Source organism: Desmodus rotundus, chromosome 2, assembly GCF_022682495.2.
Source record: "Desmodus rotundus isolate HL8 chromosome 2, HLdesRot8A.1, whole genome shotgun sequence".
Taxonomy (NCBI): Eukaryota; Metazoa; Chordata; class Mammalia; order Chiroptera; family Phyllostomidae; genus Desmodus; species Desmodus rotundus.
In genome coordinates this window covers 194,420,423-194,440,747 of record NC_071388.1, presented here as the reverse complement: position 1 = coordinate 194,440,747, position 20,325 = coordinate 194,420,423, and the positions used below count along the sequence as shown (strand labels likewise).

The 20,325-nt window shown below is 55.5% G+C and overlaps 1 protein-coding gene across 1 annotated transcript; it reads right to left on the bottom strand.

Moving 5' to 3' along the window:
* Positions 1-25: 25 nt before the first annotated feature.
* On the bottom strand, positions 26-20,296 carry LOC112307673 (PNKD metallo-beta-lactamase domain containing). The gene is made up of 9 exons (XM_053919067.2): positions 20,036-20,296; positions 5,778-5,893; positions 5,557-5,669; positions 5,065-5,123; positions 4,246-4,338; positions 3,765-3,928; positions 2,986-3,072; positions 2,171-2,286; positions 26-1,957 (listed from the first exon to the last, which is right to left on the bottom strand). The coding sequence occupies exons 1-9, from the start codon at positions 20,194-20,196 to the stop codon at positions 1,784-1,786; spliced, it is 1,083 nt and encodes a 360-aa protein (XP_053775042.1). The 5' UTR covers positions 20,197-20,296; the 3' UTR covers positions 26-1,783.
* Between the last annotated feature and the right edge of the window lie 29 nt (positions 20,297-20,325).

The following is a 20,325-nucleotide window of genomic DNA, read 5'->3' as shown; positions in this document are numbered from 1 at the left end:
AGACAAGCCCACTCAGTGACCAAGCCTCTGTTAAATCATTCATTCATTTAACATTTATTGAGCGCCCACTGCGTGCCAGGCACCGTGCTAGGCGCAGAAATAGAGATGCATAAGATACAGTCCATGCCCTGAAGGGTTCACAGTCTGGAGGGGAGACACACATGTAAACAAGTGAAATACAATGATAAGTGCCAGGAGAGAAGCATTTACAAAGAGCAGAGGTAGCCTGGAGGGGGAGAGGCATGGGGGTTGTCTTCCTGGAGGAGGGGGCCTTTGAGGGGGATTGGAATGATGAACAGGTGTTTGCCAGGCAGACAAGGCAGAAGGAGCAGGGGAAAGGCATTCCAATCTGAAGAAACAGCATGAGCGAAGGCACAGAGGCAGGAAATTGCATGTCTTTGGGTGCAGGGGACTCTAACTGTTCTGGAAGTATTGCTAGAGTTGGTATCAGAGGCTGTGGCTGGAGAGGGAGGCAGAGGCCAGATGATGAGGAGAAACTGAGGGTGGGGGGCATCTTGGAGGCTCGCCAGAGGTGAGCAGAGCCTGAGGGAAGGCTTCTCTTTGAAGGAAGAGAAGGTCCCTGGCTGACCCAAGGTATGCCTGCTTGAGGACCCTGGGGTTTCTCACTGTGGCCGCAAAGGGACCTGGACCCAAGACCAGAGGAGAAGCTGAGCTGAGGGAGGGCTGAGCAGACCGGACGGCCCACCCCTGGGGTCCTGGAAGCTGCCACTCACTCCCAGACTTCTGATTTCTGACTCTGCTGCACGGACACCGACCGCCCCAGCCAGGATGGGGCCAAAGATCAAGTGAAAAATGACACAGAATGTTCTCAGCATACTGCAAGGGGCCAGATGACTGTTGTTAATAGCTAAAAGGGGAAAGGGGCTGAGGGTAAAGCAGAAGTTAGAGGAAGGCAGAAGTTCTAAGAATAAGGGCCATAATGAGAAAACGGCAGTGGCCACGGTGGACGATGGCTCTCTCTCCCCAAGAAGCGAGCGGCCCTGTTGGCCCAGGGCAGGGGCAGAGGCCAGCGGGCAGGACCAGGCCAGCTGTGCAGGGAGCCGGTATGACTCTCAAGACTGTTGGGCTGCAATCCCAGCAGCCTCTGGTGTCTCCTCAGCCTGAGGTCAAGGTTTCCTTGGCAACCAGGGACCACCCTCTTCCGGGCTGTAGGGAAGTCACTGAGGCAGACACTGGCCAGGCAGCCAGACTTCCAGCCCTTCCATCTTTCTCAGAAATGGCTTCATTTGAAAAATGCCTTCATGGGGACAGGGCAGGGCAGGGTGCAGAGGCTGGGGTACGAGGGGCAGTGTCTCAGTAACCAGAGCCCTCTGAGTGACCACTTTTCCAGGGGGCTGAGTTTCTTTCCCACCCTGAATGGGAGAAAAGGGAAGGGGGACTCAGCCTGTCAGTGGCTCCTGTGCCCTGGGTTTAGTGGCTCCAGTGAGAGTGAGGCCTTCTGAGGGAGGGGCTGAGAACCTCTCACTACCACGTCAGGAACAGGGGAAGGGAGGAGGGGACCCTCCCAGCTAGGTCTGGAGATGCCCCAGGGCCCCTCGTTTCCTGTCACCCTTGGTAGCTCAGCCATGCCCCTTGGAGCCTCCCAGCCTGCAAGCAGTCCCCTTTTTCTAGCTTCAAAGTCCCCGGCCTTGTCCCTCCCCCCGACCAGTGCTGGGGAATGATGCCCACCCTGGGCTCTGATGGAGGAGGTGATGGTAGCAATGAGAGGGATGGGTGTGCGGGCCATGGCTGGCCTCCCCACCACGCGGGTGGGCTGGGGGTGTCACTTGCTCTTGTGCAGATCCTTCAGCCGGCGGAGCTTCTCCAGGAGCTGGGCCCGGGAGTAGCCATCGTCCTCACTGGGGCCTGGGCCTGGCCCCAGAGTCTCCTGCAGCACCAGGCAGTGGGTCCTCAGGAAAGGGTTGTAGGAGCGCTCCTCTCCCAGGGTAGATGGGCACTGTGGGACCAGAGGCACCTGGCTTTGGTGGGGAGAATCTGGCAAATGAACCCAACAAGGGAAGCGCTCCTGCCCCCTGCCCAGTCCTGGGGTCCAGGAGTTCTCACTCAAAGACCCACAAGGCAAGCGTGTCAAAGCTCTGGGAGGGGCATTAAGGAAGGGTTCCCTCTGGGGAGTGCCCTCGCAGCCCCTCCTGGACCCCCAGTCCCGCACCGTGCTCTTGCGCTCCATCCGCTGCCTCTGTACCCACTGCATCTTCCTCTCCCGGGCCAGGTTCTCAGGCTCCACCACACCTGCAAAGCCCAGGTTCTCCTCCGCATACTCATGACCTAGGGATGCCCACAGGGGCCGAGAGGCAGGGCAGAGATTGGAGTGTGAGCACAGAAAGTCTTCCCTGAGGGGCAGCACTTTCCAGGAAGGGTGGGCACAAGTCAGCCAGGTGGGAAGAGGCAGAAGCAATTCAGGGGAAACCACCAGACCTGCAGCCAGAGACGGCATTCTAGCCCGACTTTGCCTCTGCCCACCTCTGCGACCTCAGTCACCTCTCTGAGCCAGAAAATAATGCCACTAGGACAAGGGTGTGTCTCTGGTGCCTAGAACAGAGCCTGGTACAAGTTAGGTACTCAGGAAAGTACGAATGAATGGATAAGCTGAATGTTCTGAGGATTAACTAAGATATCAGTGAATGCATTTTAGAAACCGTGGATGTGCAATGTCTGTTTGTACACACAATGTGCAAACTTACGTATGGATGGCGGGACATACAACGTGTGGTATGGGTGTGTACAACGGATACACGCAGGCTGGATTCTCCCCGATAAGCAAAGGCTATTTTCTGTCCTAGGCTCTGGCTCAACAGGGGCGCCACTGAGCCAATACTCAGAAGGGAGTTCTGCCCCCCGCCCCCGCCCCCTGCAGTGGGCTCCTGGGAGCCACCAGAGGTGGAGCCATGTCACCTCTGGGACAGGAACTGGGTCTGGGGGCACTCTAGGAGGGTGAAAGGCTGGGAGGAGTGGGGGGCACCTCACCAGGCCACAGCAGAGTGTCATCCCCCAGCCCCAGCACAGTGTCCAGCGAGCTCAGCATGGTCTCTGCAGTGCCCTCAAAGGTCCGCCCTGGTGGGGTCAAGGGGCATGTTATAAAATACAAGGATAACACAGCATGCTATACAGCACATGAAGTGGGGTGAGGACCAGCATGCACACTTCGGGCCACCAACCCTCAACAGTGGCCCTGGGAGCTGGGCCCAAATGTTCACCCCTAACCACACCCTTCTGCAGGCCTCCACTGCACATGCTGGCATGTGGGTGGAGAGGGGGCCACGCCTTCAGCCTGGGCTCTAACAGCCCAGGCATGGCCATGCTGGGGTGCTCCTTTCCATGGAGCACCTCCGTCTTTGCTTGTGCTGCCCTGGGGGACCCCATACAGCCTGGGACTTGTGATCCCTGAGCCACAGCATCATCCTCTAACTCAGGGCTTCTCAAGTTTTTGTAACCTGGTCCCCTAGTTCCTGTATCAGAGAACCAGGCTCCACCCAATGGAAACAAACGCCCTGCAAGCCCTGTACTCGGTTACAGCCACTGCCTCATTCTATCCAGCCCCTGTGGGAACTCGTGAGGGTATTAAAGAAAAATTGAGGCAACATAGGTAACAGTTACCCCAAATCAGAGTAAGTGCTGAGGCAACATCTGCGCTGAAACCAGGGCTTTAGTGCCTCTCACGGCACTGTGGCTATCCTCGGGCCTACGCTGGCCTCCCCGCTTCCCTTCTACCCCTCATCCTCCATTTTCCCTTTGAGGGAACTCACCACAACCAGAGAGGAAGAGCAGGTCCCCTGAGAAGAGGCAGGAGGGGCCCTCGTAGGGCTCCCCATCCAGCAGGTAGACCAGATGACCTTGCGTGTGGCCAGGGGTAGCTAGGGCCCGGATCTGCAGTCGTCCCACGCTAACCACGTCTTGATGACAGAGAGGACTGAGGAGCGAGGCAATAGGGAGAGAAGGTGCTAGAGCTTAGGCCATGCTGGCCCTGCACTACCCTAGGAGATCTGCAGGGGTCGAGGCTTCCACGCCAGAGACAGAAGGTGGCCCCAGTGCCAGGACTTCAGACCCAAACCCTCCCCTCTTTCTGTTTTGGAGACCAGGCTAGATCAAATGGGCTGTGATCTGCTCTCTGAGGGCCGGGAGGGGCATCAGTAAAGATCCAGCTTCTGGTAGCCCTGAAATACTCCACTGAAGGTTAGGGGGTGAGCCCATGAAAGTGCTGTCCCAGACCTGGGGTCAGGGACTCACTGGGTGAGGTAGGGGATGCCGTCCTGAGGGCTCCCGTACACCCTGCAGTCATGGTGCAGCCGGCTGAGGTCCCGGTTCCCCCCGCTGTGGTCCCTGTAAGACAGCAGAGACAGGGAGGGGCTTTGAGAGGCCACTGCGCTGGGCCTGCTTACCGCCCCCTTCCCTACAGCATCTCCAGGCCTAGGAGCCCTGCATGTCCCTGGCTTCTGGACAGAGCCGAGCTGTCCCCACCGCTGGGCCTTTGTTTAAGCTGTTTCCCTGCCCAGAATGCCACCCGCCCCCGACTTGCCAGCCCCCTTCACCTGGCCAATGCCAACTGATCTTTGTGAACTTTCTCAGCTCCAGGGTCATCAGCCTCAAATTCTTCCAAGTGGATCTGATGACACCCCACCCGGTACCCACCACCCCGTGCCCTGAGCCAACTGCCATAGTTGTCATTGTTTGTCACTGTTGTATACTTTCATGCAGGGCTCTCTCCCCTATTGAACTATAATCTTCTTGAGAGAAAAAAATCACAGGTTTGCCCATGTCCAGGGCACAGAAGCCATCTAACAAATGCCCATGGCACTTGAGACAGATGCCTGCCCTGCCCCACTCCAGGCAGGAGCCTAATAAATGGAGCAGTGGGAGACCCACCCTTTTCCCTCCCTCTCTGCTGGTGCCCCAGTACGTCTTGAGGAAGGTGGATGGCCCCCACCCTGACTTCCTAACCCCCAGTCCAGCCTGACCTTACAGGGCTCAGACCTGGCAAGCTCAGCCAGGGCAAAGGTCAGCCAAGGGAGATCATCCGCACCCAGACCCCCCATGCCAGCCCCTTACCAGTGCTTGTGAGTACAGAGAATGGCGACCAAGGTAACACCCTCCTTTTCAATGGAAGCCTGGAGGAAAGAGGAGTTACTGAGACTGAGGAACAGGATGCAGAGAGAGACTGGAGGCAGAGAGATGGGAGAGTGAGTGCTGGGTGCAGAGGAGGGAGGGGTGAGGGAGAGGGAGGGGATGGAGCTAGAGAATGAGAAGGCGTAGGAGGACAGGGATGGGGAAAGGCGGGTAGCTGAGACCCAGCATGGGCACATGGGAGAGGGTGGGGAGGTGGAGGAGAGGGGCAGGCACACAGGTGTATGCACACACGGGAACAAGAAATGGGAGGGAAAGGTGGAGCATCCCAGACATTGGCAGAGGTGAGGAGAGAAGAAAGATGGCCAGAAAGGGGCCACAGAGTGGGAGACAGAGGAAACCCACTAGACCCACAGTCTTCGGTGGGCATCGCTCTGTCTCTGTCTCTGGTTCCCTCACTGCTGCCCTGCCTCTCACCTGCACGGCCTGAGGGTCTGAAGGGTCCACAGCCACAGCCAGCCGGGCCTGGGTGTCGATGATGAGGTAGCTGTAGTTGTCAGAGAGGACAGGGATGGGAAGCACCTTCACTCCTGCGGGGAGAGAGATGGACTGTGGGTGGGGCAAAGGGCAGGGAGCAGGCAGGGAGGGTGGGTGGGCACAGCTGGGGGCGATGCTGGCCCAGGGCAGCCAGAGCTCACCGTTGAAGAGGCGGGGTTGGGTTCTGGAGTGGCCTTTGGGGTAGCGATTCCGAGCCCTGCGCAGCTGCTGTCGGTAGAAGAGGTACCCAAGCCAGGTGCGGGTGTACAGGCTGTACCTGTGGGCGGGAGGTCTGTGCTCAGCCCCCACACCCGCGACCCTCTGTGATGCCCAGGCACCATGCCTCCACTCTCCTGGCCACCTGAGTCAATGCAACTCCACCATCACCTACTGCGTGCCCATTGTTCACCCTGCTCAGTACTCAGGGCGAGATGGAAATGAGACAGACACGCCCTCAGTTTGCGGCCCAGGAGGGAGAAGTGAAGAATTCAGAAAGACTCCTGGAGCATGAGGGATTTCTTCCAGGGAAAAGGGTGGAGAAGTTAGGAAGCTGAAACAAGTGAGAAATACATTTCAGCAAGAGTGGTGCTGCATCACGACAATGTCAGGGACTGAGGCGCCGATTCCCAGCCCCACCTGGAAAAGCAGGTCTGGGGTGCAGCCCGGGAATCGGCCTTTTTCTAATAACTCCAGGTGATGCCAATGCTGCTGGCCCAGGGACCACCACTTCAAGAACCACTGGGGTAGAGGAAACTATGATGGCAGACAGCAGGCTTATTTGGTGGAAACCAGAAAGTTCCCTTTGGCTGTTTGGTGGAGGAAGCAGGGAGAGGTGTGGTAGGATGGGCTGACCACAATTCTCCCTCCTCTGGCCGCCACTCCAGGCCATCCCAGGCTACACAGTGAAAAGGCTGCAAAAAGAACGTGGGGACTTGTGAGTGACAGAGCCCTCCCAATACAGAATTCATCGTGCAGGGCCAGCTTCACCGGTGTGTGGCCCCTGCTTGGCTTAAGGCTCTGCTGTTGTCACCTTGAAACCCTTCATGATTTTACCTGGGACCTTGTGTGAAGTCTGGTGGGACAGCGGAACCTGCACAGGAGCAGAGGTGGTGATACACGTAACACGTGTGTGCCCCGTTTCCTGGAGCCCTGCACACGCACCATGTTTCCAATGCCCCGAGCACAGAATTCTGGCGGACCTACTAGGTGTGGGAATCCAGCAAGACTCAAAGTGAACCGAGGTGGGTGTACATCTACCACTGGGTGAGGGAGGCACTGAGTGGCCCGAGGGGCCACGCTTTCAGCTCACACCAGAATTTGCTTCAAAGGCATAAAGAGCGCAGTGGTGTTCTAAGAGACACCAATGGCCAAGGAGCCCTGGCACATCCTTCCCTACTCCTGTCACGGCCCTGTAGGATTCAACCGTCTACACTGCAAACGGCGCTTTAGATGGAAAGGCAAGGGGGGTAACCAATCTTCCTTCCACCAGGCCTTCCTCGCTCACCAGTGAGCCGACAGCTGAGGGTGAAGGTGGAATGCGAGTGTGGCAAGAGGTGAAAGAAAAACAGCTGAGTTAGTTTTGTGCAGCCTTCCAGTGTTTCGGCCAGAACGAAATACATATCCCTGCACAAGCTAAGAAATGTGAATGATGTCGTTTCAGTGATCCCCATGTAAGTTAAATGTCCTCCCCATTTGCTTTTTAAACTGGTATTGTACAATGTAAAAATAAGTGAAAAAATTCATGCTAATCATTTAGATGATTGGCTTTTCTTTACTTAGAATAACACTAAATAGCAAATTAAAAACACAGTGGCAAGTCAAAAGAGAGATGGTAGAAGAAAGGAAAAGCTTTGTTATCTTAGGTCCTTGTGAGGCACTCTTTTCCTGCTTTGTGAACAAGAGGCTCAGAATCTCCTTTTACACGGAGCCCTACGAAGTATGTAGGCAGCTCTGCTGGCAGGGAAAGGCGCTGTCTTAGGACCTGGCCTCTCAGAAGGGAAACTGAGGCTGGGCTGGGGGTGGGGCAGTCAATGCTTAGGGTTATGCACAAGTCGGTCAGAAAGGGGGGAGGGACTGAAGTGGATTAAACCGGACACAGACAAGTTGGGGTGAAAGGCAGATGACAGGCCCCAGATGTCTACAGGGATTTACAGTGCTTGTGGTGGGGTGGGAAAGGGGGTGTGGGGAGGGGTGTGGTGCCGGGGTGACTGCTCCGCAGGCCCTTCCTGAAGACATGGCTGATTTCGATGCAAACCAAGCTGGTCTCTGTGACAGTCCGGGAGAAATGACATAGGAAAGGCGGGTCACTGCAGCCCCTGGTCTGTGTGTGCGCGCCCCGGCATTGATGGGGCTCCAACGCACTGTGGGGGGTTGTCACCCTTTGTGTCTTTTTAAATAGAGACTTTATTTATTTATTTCTGGAGAGAGGGGAAGGGAGGGAGAAAGAGAGGGAGAGAAACATCAACGTGTGGTTGCCTCTCATGCCCCGCACCAGGGAACCTGGCCCACAACCCAGGCATGTGCCCTGACTGGGAATCCAACCAGCGGCCCTGTGGTTTGCAGGCCGGCACTCAATCCACTGAGCCCCACCAGCCAGGGCATTTGTGCCTATCTGTCCATTTTTCATAGGTCCTCTTTCTCTTTTACTTTTTAATAATTTTAAATTTTTTTCAATTACGGTTTACATTCAATATTACTTTGCATTAGTTTGAGGCGGACAGTATAGTGATTAGACGTTTATATAACTTACAAAGTATTCCCCCCAATATTTCCAGAACTCACCTGGCCACTAGAATATTACTGACTGCATTCCCTATGCTGTACTTTACATCCCCATGACTACTTTGTAACTGCCGGTCTGTTCTTCTATGTGAAAATCAGTTTCAGCCTCTTCATACTTTCATTCACTCAGCAGTGTTTGCTGAGGCCTTGCTATGAGCCTGCTCCGGGCACTCCGTGAGCAGGCAGAGCCAGCGCCTCCAGCAGCTTATATTCTAGCGGGGCAGACAGGACAATAAACACACTGTCCAGTGAAGATGGAGAAACAAAATGGGGCGAAAGGGCAGCGGATGGGGACAGGAGCTGCTACTTTAGGTACCGAAGGCAAGGAAGGTCTCTCTGCAGGCGACTTTCCAAGAAGTAAGGGAGCAGGTAGAGTGAGAATCTTGGGAAAGCTCACAAAGAACTGGACAGGAGAACGCAAATGCCCCAAGGGAGGGAGGGAACAGGCTGGGGGGACCCCCAATATACCGCGGGTGTGTCAGTGATGACAAAGAGCTGGCAAGGGAGAGGGGCCCCACCTGGGGGCACTGGTTGGAGCAAGCTAATTGTCCTGGACTGGACTCTGGACCAGAAAAAGAACAGAGTGGGAGCACTGGGGAAGTCTGAGTGAGGTCTGGAGAGCAGCGAATAGTTTGTATTGATGTTAATTTCTTAGTTTTGATCATGGCGCTGTGGTTGCAAAAGAGGTCAGAGTTCGGGGAGTTGGGGGGAGCATACAGTAATTCTGCGTGATATTTCTGCAAGCCTGAAATTGTTTCAAAATGCAAAGTTAAAAAAGGGTAAATAAGTAAGTTCTTAAAATCACCCTTTCCTCTGGGCCTGACACCACCTCACAGCCATGCCTGGAGTCCCGCTCCTGGCTTCACTTCTTCCTGCTTAGTCAGGCTTCTGGAAGGTCCAAGGCTTCTGGTAACGGAGAGATCTGGGTTCTAGGCATGGCTTGCCCCCCACCCCCCACCCCAAATGGCGCTAGCAGGACTTACTCTGCAGGACTGTGTGAAGATTAAGTGACCTAAAACAAGGTAACAAACGGTAACACTTAGGGCCTGGCTGTGGAAAGTGTTGAGCAACTGTTGTTTCCTTCCCCCATTCAGCCAGGCACCCCTCACAGCTGCTGGCGCTGGCTGCCCACATCTGGGAGGGGCTGCTGAATGCTCCCTGTCTTCCACTTTCAGATGCTCTTTTACGTGCTTTGTTCCCCAACAAAGGTCACGGTCCACGAGGGCAGGGGATGTGCATTAAGAAGCTGAGGTCAACAAGGACCCTCTCTTTCATTTGCTTTATTCAGCAAATATTTACTGTGCATGCTGGACTGGGTACAATCAGCAGAGAACTCGGCAGCTGGGTGAGTGGAGGGGCCCACAGACCAAACCGGAAAACCAATCAACAAAGAAGCGGTTAAATATAGATGGCGATGGAGAAGAGGAGAGGGAAGGGAGAGGTCTCACTGTGGACAGGGTGGTCAGGGAAGGCCTCTTCTCTGAGGGCAACCTTTGAGCTGGGAATGGAGAGATAACAGGGAGCCAGCAATACACACAGCCTGGGCGGTGTAGCACAAAGGTCTCAGGGCAGGCAGGAGTAGGGCGAGTTCTAGGAGTTTCCAGGAGGCCCAGGCAGGGCCGGAGGGCCAGAGAGCACCAGAGCAGAGGTCAGTGAGGTGAGCAGGGGCCGGGCGATGGAGAAGGAGTGGAAAATTGCTGGTGGCTTCTAAAGCTGGGAAGCAAACGCTGACTTCCCTTTTTAAGACTCCCTGGGCTGCTATGTAGAGGGTGCAGGGAAGGGAGGGAGAGTGGAAGGTGGCAGGGGAAACTGAGTCACTATGTAAGACAGAAGGCAAGGGCCTGGGCTAGAGGGGATGCTGGGGTGTGGAAAGGTGAAGACGGATGCCAGGCCTGAGGTCTGTGCCCCACTGGCTGTGGCAGGAGGGACAGGTGGCTCCTATAGGCCTGAAGTCTGAGTCACAGTGCAGAGCAGGGGAGGGAAGGGAGGAAGGGCCCCAGGATCTAGTCCCCCCAAGGCCCTGGGCCTAGAGCCTTCCTGAAAATGACTTCCATGTGCCTCTGGCTCCTCCCTCCTCTGCCTACACACTGGCTGTGTCACAATCGCCAGGGTCCAAAACCATGCTTGTCAGCTGTTCCTCCTGCTGACTGTCTTTCTGGGAAAGGCCCTGTCACCAACCCAGTTACACAGCTTCAGCTCCAATTTAACCCTGTCCCTGGCACATGTGACCAAGACAGAGTTTCTCTCAAGTTCACCCTCCACCCCTGACCCCCTGGGCTCAACCAGGAATGGCCCCTAGAAGCTCCTAACTTGACCCTTATGAAAGCCTCCTTTACACAGCTCTCTGCCTGCAATCCAAACTGCAAGGCACTGGCAAAAAAAAAAAAGCATCGTCATCGACTGAGTCTTGCTCCTGCTCAAAAGCCTTCAGTGGCTCCCCACTGCCAACGGGACAGTGTCGCAATCCCACTCAGGCCCTTTGAATCGGCTCAGAAACAACTCTCTGCCTCCTCCCCTCTGCGCAGCCCAGGGAAGACCCTGTGCTCCAAGGGTGAACAAGCAGAAACCCGCAAATGTCCACAGGCAGCACAATGGATAAGTAAGTGGTGACACCGCCAGACCGTGAGAAATGCACAGCCAGGAAAACAAAGGACCGAGAGCACCAGGTCTCAGCACGCACAAAGCTCAATGTAACATTGCGCTAACAGGCATACTGCAGAGAAAACAACCTGACAATCCTGATTCAAAATGCCATAGCAGCCCTGGCTGGTGTGGCTCAGTGGATTGAGTGCCAGCCTGTGAACCAAAGAGTCGCTGGTTCGATTCCCAGTCAGGGCATATGCCTGGGTTGCAGCCACGTTCCCAGTAGGGAGCACGCGAGAGGCAGCCACACATTAATGTTTCGCTCCCTCTTTTTCTCCCTCCCTTCCCCTCTGTCTATAAATAAATAAATGTACTAAATCTTAAAAATAAATAAAAATGCCAGAGCCTGCAGAACCATCACCTATCCCGGTTAGGGATATGGATGTACACAGGGAAGAATCCAGCGCTGAGGGAAAGCAGCATGCAGGGCTCCCCTGGGGGCAGGGAAGAGGTGGGCAGAGGGGCATCACGGGGTCTGCAATCTTTTCTTCAGCTGGTCAGGGGACGGACTCTAATCTATCTTCCTTTGAATTCCTGAAATAACTCATTAAAATTTCAAACCTCCCATCCTCCTGCAGGTCTCTGGACTGGAACACCCCTCCACGCCTTTCTCTACTTACTGGAATCCTCAGCTTTCTTCAGAAACCAGCTCCCACCCTTCAGCTCCTGACTACCCTGGCAGGAAGCCTCCTTCCCCAGCTCCACCTGCAGCACCCAGCCTCTCCCCGCCCCTCCAGGAGGAATGAGTCCCTAGGGCCTTATCAACTTCTACCAGCACCATAATCGGGACCTCGCAGCGGGCAGGCAGACTCAACGGGAGACCCAGCCTGCTTCTTGTGGCTCCTGTTCCTGCCCCCTGGGCACCCCCAGCATGAGCACAGCCCAGAACTGGCACTCACAAAATGCTTAGTGATCCGAAAGGTCGGGGAGGGCTGGGCAAGCACTCACTATTAAAGTGACCAGGCACTACAAACGACTGCCCCCTTGGCACCCTGTGCAACTGGCCCCATGCGGGGCTGTGGCCCCTGTGAAGCCCAGTGGGGGTGTCTGGGGCCCAAGGTAGAGCCATCTCTGCTGCTGCTCTCCCCTCCCCCCCTTACCCACATGCTTCCAAGTCCCACCCCTCTCCCTGCTACACTCACACAACTGGTCAAGCAGGGTACTCTGCTAAGCAGGTCACCTAGACCCAAGGGCATGGGCAGGGCTGTGTCACTGGGGCATAAAATGCCAACTTCCCCTGCCCTGGGGTCTGGACCTAGGTCCCTGGGTGGAGAAGCTAGAGGGGGTACCAGGAGAGGGTCTGCAGACAGGCCCACAGTCCTGGCTCTGCCTGCCCAGGTTAGGGCACTGCTCTCACGCTGTCTTTAGTAACAGGGGCCTTTCCCACAGCTTTCCTTGACTCCTCATGCTGCAGCCTGAGCTCTGTGCCTCCTATTATCTCCTATCAATCTCCAAACAATTCGGACCAGGTCCTACCATTTCCTCCACCTCCCAGATGAGGACAGTGAAGCTCACAGAGGTAGGGAGAAATCTGCTTAGGGTCACAGGGAGTGGGCAGTGGGGCAGAGACCCACCACCTCAGCCGGACACTAGAGTCCATACTCTTAACTGCTGAAACCCTCCCCAAACCCCAAGTGAGGGGCTAGGAGGAGAAAAGTGGGCCCAAACTATTTGGGGTGCCCAGCTCCTTTGAGAGCCTTTGCTGAAAGGAAGGGTACAGCGGAGCGGTTACACTGACCTGACACGTGGCTGGACACGCAGCGCACAAGCTGGCCTCTGGGTCTCCTGGGACCCCAGTTTGGGCTCTTTGAGGTACAGACCCCTTTGACACTGTGAAGCATATCCCGGGACCAAGTCACCACATATGCAGCACTTTGCCACAAGTGCAGAGGGTCAGAGACCCCTTGAACCTCAGGGTAAGACACCCAGAATCAGAGAAGCCGTTTCAAATTTGCGCTCTGTGGTTCCTGGTCCCAGACTGAGGACTGGGTTGGCGGTTCCCTGGGAAGTGTTGTGAGCCAGATGTAGAAGACAGTTTAGGAAAAAAGAACAAGACCATAGATGGGAAAATGTGAAAGATGAAGGAGACACTGGGAAGGACCTGTCCTTCTGTCTCCTAGCCTGCCACCTGACTGGGATGTCAATGCCCCACGGAATGGGCCCTACAGCTTCCTTTCTGCTGCTGTAGCTGGAGGCAAGAAGCAGAGCCCAGCAAGCTCACTGTGACTTGCAAAATGACACTGACATCCCAGAGTCAGATGTGGGGTTCAAACTCTCTGCCATGGGGTCCCCAGGCATGGTCCGAAGGCTGGGATCTAGAATGATCCAGGGGTGCTGGTTAAACAGAAAGGTTTTGATCTTTTCTTCCTTTGGCCCCCTTCCTAGATTCTGCTTCAGCATTTCTGGGGCCCGGAACTACCCATGGTCAGCTCACCAAAAAGGAAATAAAGTCTCCTAATTGGTCCCCTGGGACCCAGGTGGGAGACAGAAAAACCACTCTGCAGAGTGGGGTTGGGGTTGGGGGCAAACAACTGGGGCGAGCCCTGCAGCTGCCCTAGGGGCCCTCCCCCAGAGGTTAGGGCTACAGATGCAGCACCAGCCACCCCAGCTGGGGGGTCACAGGCCCACTGATCTGGAAGGACTGTGGCTCCTCGGTATCCAGCCCTGTGGGAGGCTGGTGGGACAGCCAAAGGGCAGTGAGACACAGCCCTGCCCCCTAACCTCCTCTCTCTGGCACAGAGTGGCGCACACACAATGAAGCTCTTCTTCTTCCCCTCCTCCCTAAAGAGCAGTCTCCCATCCTGGGCAGCCCCGAGGCAGGCCTGAGAGCTTTCAAGTGTCTGCCCCAGCCAGGCCCTGGGCCCCAGCCTCAGGACAGCCCAGGGCAGGAGGGGAGCAGCATAAAGGGGGGTTCTGTATCCAACGGAATGACCTGGAAAGCCCCTATTGCCAGGGTCACCTATTTTGACCCCTCCCTCCCTCTGGTACTCCCTAAGTGACCCCCTCCCCAGTCCTGGTGAGGCCCCAGAGGACACCAGGACCCAACAGGCAAGCCAAGGTGGTGAGGTCTCTGGTCAGGGAGCATATTTGGGATTCTCCTTTCATGCCCCCCCCTCCCCCACCCAAGGCCCTGGGTTTTGTTTGGTTTTGGTTTTGGTCTATGTCTTTCAGCTTCCCACCCCTCCCCACTCCCCCCTGCTGTCTTTCATTCCAATCCCTGGCCCTCTTGATCCAGTTCTGCTCCCTGGGCTAGGCCTATGGGGATCCAGTGGGGTGGGAGTGGAGGTCAGACCTTTGAAGACCTAATGCAGGAAGAACCAAGAACACGCAATGAGGGCGTTGCATCTGACCGGGCACAGGGCGTTCTTTATGAAACCAAACCCAGAAATGGCTATCTGAGGGCCGAGGGGCTCACAAGGCCCCCAGGACACACAGTTCTATTGGAGCAAGGGCCTGTGAGGGACAAATGGAGCAGCTCCACGCTGTGCACACTCTCAAACCTGGGGTACCTGAAGAAGGTAATGAGACAGCTGGAAGGCCCTAGACGGTGAGAGTTTCCCAAGGCCGCCAGCAGGCCTGGCAGGGAGGAGGTGACTTCTCCACACCCAGGAGATGGGCAGTGCTGGCAAGCGGCGGCCAGAACACAGGCCTGCCCAGGAGATCACGGGGCCTGTGTCTGCCATCTCCATGCCCAACCTGGGAATGGGCATGGAGATGGCAGACAGATTCCACAAATTCCGATGCCCTCTTCAGACGTCACCCATCTGTCCCAGAGGGAGGAGGGGCTGCTGCTGAGGCTCTCGGGGAGGACCAGAGGCACAGACGTTGCTAGCCATCTGTGAGTGGTGTCTCAGTCCCGGCTGGGAGGCCTGGACTAGCGCTGTCTCCTCACCCACAATTGCAGGCCTCCTGCCCGCCTAGGCCCTTTGGTTTTGTTTGGTTTTTATTTTGGTCTGTTTGTTTTGGCTCCCTCCCCACCAATTTTGGGTCCTCTTTCTTCTTTCTTTCTTAAGAGTCTATTTATTTATTTTTAGAGTGAGGAGAAGAGAGGGAGAAAAAGAGAGAAACAGCAATGTGAGAGAGAAACACTGACCGGTTGCCCTGTCTGGTGACTGAACCCGAACCCCAGGCATGTGCCCTGACTGGGAATTGAACTGGCAACCTTTCGCTCTCTGGGACAACGCCGAACCAACTGAGCCACGTCAGTCAGGGCTCAGGCCCTCTCAATCTAGTCCTGTTCCCTGGGCCAAGCTTTTCACTTATTCTCTCATTAAAAAGACATTTAATGATGGCCAACTCTTAGCCAAGAACCGCTCTGAAGCTGGGACACAGTAGTGAACAGAATGTTTTCCCTCGTGTGGCTCATGTTCTGGTTGGGGGAGAAAACCAATAAACCACCAGACAAGGCAATTAGTCAAGGACGTCAGAGAGAACAGCAAAGCCAGACGGAGGTATAGAAAGTGCAGGGGGTGGGGGGGCGCTGCTATTTTTACATGGAGCGCTTAGCGGATCCTCTTGAATCAGATGAAATTTGAGCAGAGACCTGAAGGAGGGGTGGGGCAGCAAGCCACGTGGCCACCTGGCCATCTCGGAGAAGCAACAGAAGGGCTCCATCCAAGTTGAGACCACCTGGGAATGAATGGTTGAGGGACAGCAAAGAGCCCTGGGTGAGTGACCCAGGCAGATGAGCCAAGAGAGGAGCAGAAAAGCTGAGGTGGTAGATGGGAAGGTCACACAGGGCCTTTGAGCCATTCTGACACCATCTGAGCAGAGAAGCAACTCGTTTCTAAATTAAATGTTAACTGTTTCATTCTGGTAGGAGGTACAAAGGCCGAAGGAAGCAGTCCATTTAGGAGGCCAGGTGAGGATGAACCATGGGTTGGCCCAGGGAGGGAGCAGTGGAGGTAGGGATCAGTGTTCAGATTTTGGATATATTTTAAAGGTGAGCTTTGAGGATGCAACAAAATTTGACAGGTAGAGGTGTGAGGAGGAAGGGAGGTCTGACAGGCCCTCAGAAGGAAGTATGGTGGGAGCTCATGGCCTGGGGAGGGTGGAATTGGGCAGATTTGGAGGGGGTGTTGGAAGGCCCCAGAGACCTGAGTGAGGGTGTGGACTCCAGTTTGTAGGCAGTGTGGCTTGGGGAAGGGGCCGCGAGCTCAGAGCCAGAGTTTGCAGACTAACCCAGCGGCAGAGGAGAAGCTGAGTAGGGGGACAGCATGGATGCTGGGGCTGCAGCTCGCCGAGGTCCCAAAGGGCTGCAGAAAGGAAAAGGCTGCTGCTCCCCTACTGCAGGCTGTGCTGTGTATGCCCAGCCCACTGCCTCTACCAAGCCTTAATTCAGCTGTGAGCAGGTGGGTCATTTACCCAAGGCCCTCAGATCGGGATTCTTGTCACCCTTTGAAATCAAGCCATTGGGCCTCCCAAGCCACAGAGAAGGGGCTTCCTCTCATAGAAGTGGAGCAAGCAAGGTTTGTCCTGGGACAACTGGTTTTACTTGGATGAGGAAGGTCGAGATAGACGTTCGCCCTGACCAGAGTGGCTCAGTCAGTTGGGCATCTCGCAAAAGCAGAAGGTCGCAAATTCGATCCTCAGTCAAGGCACATGCCTGAGTTGTTGTGGGTTTGGTCCTGGTCGGGGCGTGTAGGGAGACAATCGGTTGATGTTTCTCTTTCTCTTTCTCCCTCCCTTCCTCTGCTCTCTAAAAATAAATAAAATAAGAAGAAAGAAAGGAAGAAAAGAAAGAAAGAAAAGAAAGATCTTCACCCAGGAGTGAAGGGGGGGCTTGGTCAGGGAGGGAGCAAGGGCTTTCTCAGCTAGGACTGTCCAGCTCCAAAGGCTGGCCGGGTGGCCACCATTCACTCCCTCAGCTCTGCAGACATTCCCAGCCCTGCACAGGCCAAGACTTGTTCGCCATTCAGCCCTGCTCTCAGACAGAGGCCCTGCTCAGGATGATGTTCTGCAAAGCACACATCCCCCACCACAACACCGAGAAGGCAAAGGGGCAAGAAGGAAGCTGGGGCATGAAGCAGGGGACACACATGGGAGAGCCCACACATTTTTTTATCCATACCCAAGGACATTTTTTTTCACTGCTTTTAGAGAGAGAGGAAGGGAGAGAGAGAAAAGACATGAGAGAAACATCAATCGGTTGCCTTCCCTACACACCCGGACCAGGGATCGGACCCTCATCCAGGTATGTGCCCTGATGGGGAATCAAACCGGCAACCCTTCAGCTAGGGGACAGGACGATGCTCCAAACGAGCCACACTGGCCTGGGTGAGGGCCCACACTCTTAACCCCAGCCTCTTTAAGCACACCCTGCCACTCCCCGGGAATTTGTCATGCCCTGATTCCTGCCACAGTTTGGGTCCCTGTTTACAGGCTCCTGCCCCTACTCCTTGAGAACCCCAACCCCAGACAGCTCACATCTGTGATCCCCACAATCCTGATCCAGGGCAGAAGGGACGTTTCCTGATTGGTGGGTGGGCAGGACAGGCTTGGAAGACTAGTTCTTCCTTTGGTAGCACTATGAAAGAAGCTGCCGAGGAGCCCGCCTAGTGCCAGGTACCCTCCCACCCATCCCCCTGCTACAGAAAGAACAATTGCTAACATTTCCTGAGCGCATACTACAAGTCAGGCCCTGTGCACGAATACGCATACACAGTTTCATTTGATCCTCACCAGAGCTCCAGGAGGCAGGTGCTATCACTGTGCTCATTTCACAGAGGCAAACAACTGAGGCACAGAGGCTAAGGTCACCTGGCTGAGGCTTTGTCCAAGGTCACCTGGTTACTAAGCAACAAAGTTAGGATTCAAAAGCAGATTTGCCCAACCCCACATGCTATGTGCTTAGCTACTACACATGCCGTCTCCCAGACCCTGCAGAATCCCAGACACATGTGCCTCTCTCAGGGCAGCCCAGATGCGCCCTCCACTGTGCCCAGTCATCGCCATCCCAACACAACAGTGGTTATGTCAGAGGAAAGCCCTTTAGAAAATTGTCAAACGCTAGCGATTATTGTCAGTTACAATAGCGTGAACCATCTCCCCTCTTCCAGGCGTGACTTAAGATTTCCATTGCTGCATTTCAGCCCCCAGCAGACTCCTCTGTTAGTGGTCCTCTCAGTCACTCATTCAGGGCGCACTGCCCCTCCCCATCCTGTCCTGTCCCGTCCCGTCCCACCACTCCCCTCTCTGTCCTTCCTGGAGGCGCCCCCACAGAGCAACACCTGCTCTTTTCCCTCAGCTTGTTTCCTGCCCACGCCCCGCCCCTCCCAGCAGCCCACTGCCTCTCCCCCAGGGACCAGCCTGATTGTTTCCCGGACCCTGGAGGATGTGGAACTCTGACTCCATGCATGCCCTTCTGCTCTGCAAATTTGGGGAGTGGATTCCAAGGCTACCTTGAAATGCAAACACAGGAAACCCACAGGAACACTAACTACCAAAGAATCTCTCCGAGAGTTCCAAGTATGGGGATTGGGAAATTCCCAGATCCAAAATTCTAGGAATACCCAGGATTCTGAGACGGGGACCTTGAGAGTTCTCATCTCAGTGTTTCTGATTCCATTTCCTTGTGGAAACTTCTATTTTCTACTTCCTCAGGCCATCTGAACAATGACTTCAGCATCACCAATTTTGAAAGTTAGAAGTAGTTTAAAAAATCTCTCCCCAAATGAAATTGTACAATTTCCAAAAATTTTGTGGGGAGAAATTTTTTTTTTACTCCCAATACAAAAACGTTTAAATATTTATAAATCTCATGACTTGAATGCTATTAGCAGAGCCACGGTGACTTGGTCGGTGCATTATCGAGAATGTGACCAACGACTGGGCTATGGAAATGTGAATGTACCAGAAGGCACACACACAGGACTCCGCGCTCCCCGCCCCCACCAAGTTTTTCCAGTTTCCCCCAACTAGGCCCTTCTATCTATTTCTTAGACCGAGTGTGAGGAGAATCCCCGGGCTGAAGCTTCTGGGATGTCTGGGGTGGTCTAGGGAGGAGGAGAGAATTGTGCAATGTCTTCTCCAAGCTCAGGAATTTCCCAAGCTTAGGTCCTCCCCTGAAACTGGCATGTGGCAATGCTCACACATTTCCCATCCCCAACATCACTGTCCTTAAAAATTGGGGCTTGAGGTTCTGCCCCCTGGCCCTGCTATTAGCGGGAAGGGGTTAGGGACTCTAGAAAGCCTTCTTCTTGGGGCTCCTTCCCTGCCTCTCAGTGTCTTACTGGGCAACAGAGCTGGTTAGCCACCCTGGACTGGCCCGAGAAGGGGCAGGAGTAGGGGGAAGGGAAGAGTGAAAACGGGGTGGGAGGTGGAAGTAGGGGGGTGAGAGAGAGAGGGAATTTGGGAGAGGGGTCGTACAGTAAAAAGTTACTGGAGGTCAGTAAACCTTAACAAGTCAAGCAGAGTAAGTAGGGTCGAATTTCACAGCCTGGGGCTTCCCACGTGGATAGGGGGATGGGACAGACTGACCTACAGAACTGGGACTCTCGCTTGGGACAGAAGGGCTTATATTGTGTGGTGGGGAGTTGGGTGATTGGGAGAGGGACAGAGACACGTGGAAGGAGCTGGCGGTTTCAGATGACACTTGGATGGTTCGCGGCATTCCATCTACCCTGCACTTGCCGCCCACCGGGGCCTTCCGGACCCGGGATACTGCCCCTACCGTCCTTTTCCAGCTCCCTTGTCTCCGGCTCTTCACCTGTCTCTTTCCTCCACATGTCCTCTCACGCCCCATTTCTGGCCACGCTGGCCTGCCCCTCCAATCCTCCTTTCCCAGCCCATACCAATTTTCCAAACCCCTAACTTCTCTTTCCCCCCATATCAACGCTTTCTCTAGCCCGCCTCTCCGATCGCTCCTCTCTCAACCCGGACCCCCCAGCCCTTGCCCCGTACTGACCCCAAGCCCTCCGCACCCGCCGCCGTCAGCCCCCTTCCCCAGCGACGCCGCTTTCCCGAGCTCCGCATCCCGCCGGAGCCCTGCACTAACCCGATACGGAAGAGCAGCCGCTTGCTGCGCGCCATGAACAGGCCGCGGAGGGTCCGCCGCGCTCGGCAGCTGCGGGGGCTCAGGAGCAGAACAAGAGCAAGGAGCAGCAGTCCGCAGCTGGCGACCCACAGACAAGGCGCAGGCCAGGCTTGCCAGGCCATGCTGGGGGCCGGCGCCCGCAGCTGCCCGCGGGGGGGCGGGCGGGGCGGGGCGTTGCTAGGCAACGGCACGGCCCGAGCCCCCACGCGGGAAATCTAGGGGGTTGGGGCCCCGCCCCCTGCGCCCGCAGG